The sequence below is a fragment of the Podarcis pityusensis genome, assembly GCF_964106645.2.
Source record: "Podarcis pityusensis genome assembly, chromosome: Z".
Lineage (NCBI taxonomy): Eukaryota > Metazoa > Chordata > Lepidosauria > Squamata > Lacertidae > Podarcis > Podarcis pityusensis.
Window position 1 is genome coordinate 16,699,117 of NC_138044.1, and position 9,175 is coordinate 16,708,291.

General features: G+C 48.4%; 1 protein-coding gene across 4 annotated transcripts in view; it reads right to left on the reverse strand.

Moving 5' to 3' along the window:
• Positions 1–7,841, reverse strand: part of SH3GLB2 (SH3 domain containing GRB2 like, endophilin B2) — a 54,876-nt gene extending 47,035 nt beyond the window's left edge. For 2 of the 4 annotated variants that reach the window (XM_080989901.1, XM_080989900.1), the window contains exon 1: positions 7,545–7,841. In XM_080989901.1, coding sequence (XP_080846027.1) covers positions 7,545–7,607 — 63 coding nt within the window. In that variant the 5' untranslated portion in view covers positions 7,608–7,841. The remainder of the gene's footprint in view (positions 1–7,544) is intronic. The other 2 variants (XM_080989898.1, XM_080989899.1) reach the window with 2 other exon arrangements.
• Between the last annotated feature and the right edge of the window lie 1,334 nt (positions 7,842–9,175).

Below are 9,175 nucleotides of genomic sequence, written 5' to 3' on the forward strand. Positions count from 1 at the left end.
ACAAAGCACTACAATTCCAGCACCTTTAACAAATTACAGTCTCTAGGATTATCTGAGGTGTGCTTTAAATATATGGGTGTGGACATGGCAGATAATTCCAAGGGTTATATCCAAGTAAGAGCAGACCCACAGGAATGGAGCCAAGTTCTCCATGCCCATTATTTTAAATGAGAGAGGGTTGTAACTTAGCGGTAGAGCACCTTCTTGGCATGCAGAAGGTCCCAGGTTCAATCCCAGATGGGATCTTCAGGGAAGGGCTGGGATTGTCTCCTGCCTGAAACCCTGGAGAGCCCCTGCCTGTCAGGGTAGGGGCTCAGATAGACTGGTAAAGAAAAAGCTATTTACGGTATAGTATACAGTATATGGGGACGCGGGTGGTGCTGTGGGTTAAACCACAGAGCCTTGGACTTGCCGATCAGAAGGTCGGCGGTTCGAATCCCCGCGACGGGGTGAGCTCCTGTTGCTCGGTCCCTGCTCCTGCCAACCTAGCAGTTCGAAAGCATGTCAAAGTGCAAGTAGATAAATAGGTGCCGCTCCAGCGAGAAGGTAAACGGCGTTTCCGTGTGCTGCTCTGGTTCGCCAGAAGTGGCTTAGTCATGCTGGCCACATGACTCAGAAGCTGTACGCCGGCTCCCTCGGCCAATAAAGCGAGATGAGCGCCGCAACCCCAGAGTCGGTCACGACTGGACCTAATGGTCAGGGGTCCCTTTACCCTTTATATGCACTGTACATGTGATATAACATTGTGCCACCAGGTGGCGATGTGGAGTCCCATTTTTCTCTACCTGTTTTCCCTGTTTATATTTACAACACTTTAAACTGAAACACTTCTCAGATGTGTCTAGATCCAGCCTAGATGATACTGAGCTAGATTACTGTTTTCAATTAATTCTTTATTCAAAACTATGGGAACTAGCATCTTGCTTTTCAGGGAAATGGCTGTAGCTCAGTGACAAAGCATCTGCTTTGGATGCAGGAGGTTCCAGGTTGAAAAGGAGGGTGGAGAAGGTCTGTTGCCAGTCAGTTTAGGCGGAACAGTACAGGGTGGACCCAACACACTAATGTTCCTAAAGACAAGATGTTGCTAGCCCTCCTAAATAGCACATTTTCCACCAGGTACAAAACACTGAGCTTTTTAAGTGCCCAGAAAATAAAACATCACCACAAAAGTCCAGCCTCAAAGGACGGCAGAGGTTCTGTGTAGGCCAAATGAAAATGTATCAGCAGAAGAACCTTCCGCATCTCTGAGATGGAAGGTTTAAAACACAATTTCTTGCACACCAGGAGTTTCACTCTCCTCCCTCCTTTTACACTGCTGGAAAGTCAGACTCCATCTGCTCCTTTTCATAACTATGAGACAAACCATCCTCTGCACAGACTCTGAAGCAAGAGACGGTGCTTGTCCTTTCGATTAAAAAAACAACAGCAATAACAACTTGCTCAAAAGCTAGTCATCCCACAAACAAACAGCTCAGACTGGTGCGCTACACAACACTTTTTTATTTTAAACAGGACTAGATCACTCTCTCCTGCCCACCTAGCAGTTCGAAAGCACGTCAAAGTGCAAGTAGATAAATAGGTCTACTGGCAGGAAGGTAAGCGGCATTTCCATCCGCTGTTCTGGTTCGCCAGAAGCGGCTTAGTCATGCTGGCCACATGACGCGGAAGCTGTCTGAGGACAAACGCCAGCTCTCTCGGCCTATAAAGCGAGATGAGTGTGCAACCCCAGAGTCCGTCACGACTGGACCTAATGGTCAGGGGTCCCTTTATCTTTACCTTTTTAGATTACTCTCAGGGACGTGGGTGGCTCTGTGGTCTAAACCACAGAGCCTAGGGCTTGCCCATCAGAAGGTCAGCAGTTCGAATCCCGGCAACGGGGTGAGCGTCCGTTGCTCGGTCCCAGCTCCTGCCAACCTACCAGTTCAAAAGCACGTCAAGTGCAAGTAGATAAGTAGGTACCGCTCTGGCAGGAAGGTAAACGGTGTTTCCATGCGCTGCTCTGGTTCGTCAAAAGCAGCTTAGTCATGTTGGCCACATGACCCGGAAGCTGTCTGCTAACAAACGCCAGCTCCCCTGGCCTATAGAGCGAGATGAGCACACAACCCCAGAGTCGTCTGCGACTGGACCTAACGGTCAGGGGTACCTTTACCTTTAGATCACTCTTGGAGGCCCTTCCAGCTCTACAGTTCTATGGTTCTACTATTCTATGGTCTGCATATGTCAGAGACTACTGAAGTGGGGGTGCAACAAAGTGTAGCAGTTCAGACCTTTGGCCCTCCATATGTTGCTCACCTCCCATCATCCCCAACTGCTGGCCGTGCTATCTGGGGCTGGTGAAATAGGTTAGGTGTGAGGCAGTGACTAGCTCAGGTCCAGCCAGTGAGCTTCATGGCCGAGTGGGGAATTTGAACCAGGGTCTCCCAGGTTTTACTCTGACCCTCTAACCATTGCACCACACTGGCATGTTGGCAAGCTTGGAAGCTTCACAAAAGGAAAGTTTGGTTTTGCTGCTGCTGTTCTTTGAGGGTCAAAAATGACCAATACCCATGAATAGATTTGCAAACCTGTTTTAAATTTCCCGGTAACACTGCCAAGTTCAATAGGTGACATTGAAATGGTGCTGGGGTGTGCATATATGTGCTGAATCATATACAGTTTAGATGTTTAAACTTAAAACACTTAAAACATATTTATACCAGCCTCTTCTTCTCTTTATATGAACTGCTCCAAAGGCAGACCATCAGCCATGAGCACCTGTACAGAGAAACCTTAAGCGACAGGCAGCCATGTATTACCGTACTGGCCCGAATATAAGCCGCACCCGAATATAAGCCACACTTTTAAAATGGGAGGGGGGGAAAGAAATAAATATCCGAATATAAGCTGCTCCATTCCTCGCTGCTCCTGGCTGCATACTGGGGGTGGATTGGAGCCGCACTGCGTTGCCAGCGGCCTTTCCCCTTCCTCGCTCTCTCCCTTCCTGGCCTTGCGAGAGAGGACGGGGGACTACACATGGGGCAGACACGGCTTTGCCTGCTCCTGGCGCTGTTTGCCCCCGTGCTCCTGGCTGCATACTGTAAGGTCGTGAATATAAGCCGCACTTTTCATGGTCGGAATTTAGGGGGAAAGTGGGGCTTATATTCAGGCCAATACAGTATGTTTTTATTCCATCCTTTCTGCAAAGAGCTCATGGTGGAGTACATGGTCCCCCAACCCCTTATCCTCTGCAGGGGAAGACTAAGCAGAGACAAAGCAAGCCCTACTGCCCCTTCCTCTCCACCGTGGGGCGAGTCAGACCATTGGTCCATCTAGCTCAACATTGCCCACACTGACCAGCAACAGCTATCCAAGGAACATTCCCAACCCTATCTGGAGATGTCAGGGATTGAACCTGGGACCAGCTGCGTGCAAGGCAAAGGCTCTGCTGCTTAGCTACAACCTTTGCCTTAAAAATAACGTCTTCATGGTTACAAACAGAAGGGCTGAATTGGATGCTGTCTTTTACCAAGTCAGACAACTGGTCTATACAGCTGAGTAATGCCTACATTGACTGGCAGTAGCTCTCCAGGCTTTTTTGCACAAGGGATGTTCACAACCGTAAAGTTAAAGGGACCCCTGACTCTTAGGTCCAGTTGCGGACGACTCTGGGGTTGCATGCTCATCTCGCTCTATAGGCTGAGGAGCTGGTGTTTGTCCGCAGACAGCTTCCAGGTCATGTGGCCAGCATGACTAAGCCACTTCTGGAGAACCAGAGCAGCACACGGAAACGCCGTTTACCTTCCCGCTGGAGCGGTACCTATTTATCTACCTGCACTTGACATGCTTTCAAACTGGTAGGTTGGCAGGAGCTGGGACCGAGCAACAGGAGCTCACCCCGTCGTGGGATTCAAACCGCCGACCTTCCGATCGGCAAGCTCTAGGCTCTGTGGTTTAGACCACAGCGCCACCGATGTTCCCAACCCTACCTGGTGATAAAAACAGGGGGGAAACTCAGGACCTTCTACATGCAAAGCTCCACCATTGAGCTTGACCATTTCTGTAAAAGGTCAAGGATCAGGAACAATGTTGGGGAGCTGGCAACACCTGTAAGGCCAGAGGTTCCCCATTCTTGCACAAGACACCTGATGCACCTACCACACCCAACCTGGACTTCATTTTTATGAAGTCTACCTGCTCAGACTAACAAGAGGGTTCATTTGGCATCTCCAAAACCCACAAAATATAGACAATGATTTACTGAAGAAGGGAACCAGAAAACATCCAGGTGAATAAATCCAGCTGACAAATGTGCCAAGTCTCAGAAGCTTTTTCATCTCTGGTACACAACAGAAGCAAACGTGGCAAGATTAGATTAGATCACGGTACAGCTCCAGCCTGCACTTTAAAAACAAAAGGAAACAGGACATTCTTTCAACCTTGACACCACTGACTTGCCAACTCAAACAGAGCCTGTCAACTGGCTAACCTTCTAATCACATATGTGCCATTATCCAAGATGGACCAACACCATGAACTCAGTACCTTGTCCATGAAAAGCCTCCCTCCTGAGAATAGATTGATTTAGAAGGCAGCTGCAAGGCTTCAAAACTGGGGCTCATTGTGAGACACTGCATTTCCTTGTCGTTTAAGTGAGAATTGCAGGTACTGTAGATCTGGGGTGGTTCAGCAGTAGAGCATCTGCTTTGCATGCAGAACGTCCCAGGTTCAATCCCCAATGGCATGTCCAGATGGGGCTGCCTGAAACCCTGAAGAACTGCTGCCCATCAGCGTAGACCAGGGGTCAGCAAACTTTTTCAGCAGGGGGCCGGTCCACTGTCCCTAAGACCTTGTGGGGGGCCAAACTATATTTTTTTATGGGGGGAATGAATGAATTCCTATGCCCCACAAATAACCCAGAGAAGCATTTTAAATAAAAGGACACATTCTACTCATGTAAAAACATGCTGGTTCCCGGACTGTCCGCAGGCCGGATTTAGAAGGCAATTGGGCCGGTTCTGGCTCCCGGGCGTAGACAATGCAGAGCCGGATGGGACCAATGGCTTGACTCTGTGTAAGGCAAGCTTCTTACATGCTTTTCAACGCAGTTGGAGGTTCTTCCACTAGTTTCCATACTTCAAGGCATCAAATTTATCTGCTCACATGATTTTAAGGGCCAAAGGATTCAGCAATAGGCTCTGTAGGACCCAACCCTAAAACCCTGGAAGACCATAAGGCAGGACCCAGGGTGCGGTGCTGACTAGCAGCTACTGTTCAGTATCAGTATCAGTGATATCCAACAGGATTCCATGAACATAGAAAGAGCCCGACTGCTGGGGGCAACCAGATGTCCCAATGGGAAGCCACCAAGCAGCAACCAAGTATAACAGCAACTCTCCCCACTGCAGGGATTTCAAATAGTCCCTACAGAGAGGTCTCAGCCAAGAAAGTGAAATAAGGAGTGCAAACCCTGCAGTAATCTATTTATGGCTGCATACATACCATACATTTAAAGAACATTTCCTCCCCCCAAGAATCCTGGGAATTGTAGTTTGATAGGGGTGCTGGGGGTAAACTACAGTTCCTTGGACAACTGGGTGGGGGAGTAATCATTGTTTAAAGTGGTATGATACTGCTGCTAATTACAAGTGCAGATGAGGCCTATCGCTGCGTACACCCAGTACATTTAAAGCACATGGCTTTCCCATGATAGTTTGCCCCCCCCCCCGCCCACATAGAGCTACGATACCCAGCACCCTTAGTAAACTACAACTTGCAGGAGTGTTTGGGGGAAGCCCTGCAGTTTAAATGTATGGTATGCGCAAAGTCCATGTAGCTCCATGTGCATACTGGACTATAAGACCAGACCAGCAGCTGCCCTATGGTGGTTACACATCTAGATTTCAGAGGCAAGGAAGAGGAGGGACCTCTCAAGAAATGGAGATGGGCAAGTAGAGTTACAACAGTTTGGTTTCATCACATTACATGTTTAGGACAGGCGAATTAAGTGCGTAACTTCAAAGGGTTCCAGCCAAAGAGGCCATGAAGTACGCATCACGCTTTTTGATAGAACAGCAGCAGACACACCTGCCTTTTGAGCCCGAATAAGGCACAAATTACAGGCCTCCCTGATCTTGGGCAAGTTTATTTAGACAAAGCAAATGTCAAGTTCGATGGGGCTTACACTCAAGCAAGGCTGCAATCCCAGAAGCAAAGGCTCAGGCCCTGTCCTTAGCAGGCTTGTGCTTTACTCCTGAGTAAGAAGGCAATCCTAGATACATGCTAGAGGGCCCATGTTTACATAGGAAACTGCCTGATACAGAGCCAGAACATTGGTCCATCCAGTTCAGTACTGTCCAGTCTCCCAACCCTAGCTAGAGATGCTGCTGAGGATTGAATCTGGGACCTTCTACACACAAAGCAGTTGCTCTGTCACTGAGTTATGGCCCTTCTTAGGAAGACAGTCAAACCCTTGGCCTACCTAGCTCAGTATCGTCTGACTTGCAGCAGCTTTCCTGGGTTTCAGACAGTGAGTTTATTTCCCAGCGCTGCCTAGAGATGCCTTTGGGGATTGAACCTGGGGCCTTCTATATACCAAGCAGCTGCTCTACCACCAATCTATTGTAGAGTTAATTTACCCTCAAAGCTGCAATACAGTCTGCAGCATGTTAGGTTCCCTTACTGAAAAACCTTTTCACATTTATACTGCAAAGATAGTGGGTCAACTGTGGAGATGAGAAGCCCACTCAGGAGGTTTCTAGCCAGCTTTAGAATCAAGCCCTCTCCACTGCTGCATAAGTCATCGGATGGGCCAACCTCACTTCTAACCATCTGTCTCTTTGCAGGAACAGCGTACAATCCAGGCACTGTATAAAATGTCACACTTGCTATTATCAGGGGACTGCAGTTAGATAAATCAAGGTGTGGGGTTTTTTTTGTGGAGGGGAGAATACTGCCAGACTCAACCCTCTACCAGGGAACTTAACTCTCCCCTACTCACAAAACACTCAGCCATTAGTTAAATAAGCTCCCAGTACCAGAGATTCTAGGAGATAGAGGTAAAAAATTGTTTGCAGAGATTATGGATCAAAGCCCACCCACAAAGGCAGGAACCAGGCTGCAAAACCAATTTACTTATAGAAGAAAAACAACAAAAATTATATTAAAAGGAAGCCGATCTGATCCATCTGCAGGAAACCATGTGTGGATATATAGATACGATTTTTCAAATGCCAGTTTTAGGTGTCTTGGTCAATGCAGTTATATGTAGGAGACAGGCTGGGAAAATCTGCTCATTAAAAACAGCAGTTGGGAATATCTATATCTGTATCTATATGGGGTGGTGTATTTTATATGCAAGCACAGTTTTAAGCGCAAGGTCAGAAACTGAAGTAGCATCTGTTCTATTAAACCCCTTAACGCTGGAAGCGGAGTGGGGGGAGACATAAGCAAGTAAACATCTTTTCCTCAGTGCAACAGACGGAGGGAACCCCACCCCCCGCCCGCAATTAAGTTCCTGGTAACAATGCCCTGGGACTGCTTTTTATTTCTCTCCTCCTCTATCTTACCTGAACAGCCCTGGTGAAGAAAACGCCCGCGTCGGAGGCTAGCTTCTTCATGTTGAAATCCATGCCCAAGCACCCACAAAAAAATGGGACCGCGGAGAGAGGAGGCCGAGCTAGCGAGGCTGCCGGGGCATCCGTCTCAGCTGCTCCCTGCTTGGATGCTCAGCTCCTGCGCCCTCCTTTCCGCCCACCTGCCCAGCTCTAGGGAGGATGGAAATAAATAAATATCAAGCGAACGAGGCAGATCCTCGAGTGCACACAACGCCTTTTCTCCTCCTCCTCCCACCCCCCGGGAGGACCCATCAGCGCCCTCTGGCATCCTCTGGGCGGCCTCTTAAAGCGCAGGGCGCACGGTGGCCCGGCCAGGAATTTCCATACGGACAGCCTGGCTACTGGATCAGGCCAAAAGGGGCACAGCATCCTGTTCCCACGATGGCCAACCGGATTCCCCCAAGGGAAAACCCCCGAAGCAGGAAATCAGTGCAGTGGCTGCTGCTCCCAACAGAGTATGAGATAGACTTGCATTTGAGAATTTAACTCCTACTCTTATCTGCCATGGAGAAGAAGCGTGCTGTGAAATAAGGCCAGTGGCCCAAATTGTCTGGCATCCTACTCTCACAGTGGCACAACCAGTAAGTGCACAAAGGGGACCTGAGCACAAGAGCCCCTTTCCTCTCTTGTGGTTTCCAGCAAGCATTCAGAAGCATTACTGCCTCCAACCCAGTAGGCAGAGTATGGCCACTGCCAATAGCATTATTCTCCTCCATTAATTTGTCTGATCCTCTTTTGAAGTTAACCTGGAACCATTGCTGTCTTCTGCAGGAGCAAGTTCCATAGTTTAACTATGTGCTGCATGAAGGACTTTCTTCCATGAGCACTTGTCTCCTCCATAGGGGTGATTGGTTAATGCGCCCCAGGCATTGAAGAAGAGGGGCACTGGGGATCCTAAGGATGCAGCCCCCACAATCTGTTGGCTGTACGCAATGCTGGCCCTACTTAAAGTAGGACTATTGAAATTAATGGACACACAACTACCTTATCTGGGTGGCTACCATGAGAACAGGAGGCTGGGCTAGATGAGCCAATGGCCTGTTCCAGCAGACACTTTTTATGTTCATTATTTTCAATGGTTCTACTCTGAGAAGCACCAGCAGTGGAGACATCCCATAATCATAGAATTGTAGAGGTGGAAGAGACCTCAAGGGTCACCTAGTTCACCCCCTGCAATGCAGGGATCTCAAAGCATACAGGAAGGAGAGTCCACCACCTTCTGAGCGAGTCCGTTCCACTGTCAAACAGCTCTTACCATCTGAAAGTTCTTCCTAATATTTAATCAGAATCTCCTTTCTTGTAACTTGAACCCATTGGTTTGAGTCATCTTGGTCCATCTTGGTCACCCTCCTCTGCACATTGTTCCAGCTTGTCAATATCCTTCTTAAATTGTGGCACCCAGAACTGGACACAGTATTCTAGGTGAGGATAGACCAAGGCAGAATAGAGTGGGACTATGACTTCCCTTTATTGGGACACTAGACTTCTATTGATGCAGTGTAGCACAACATTTACTTTTTTGCACCTACATCACACTGTTGATTCATGTTAAGCTTGTGGTCTACTAAGACCTCTACATGCTC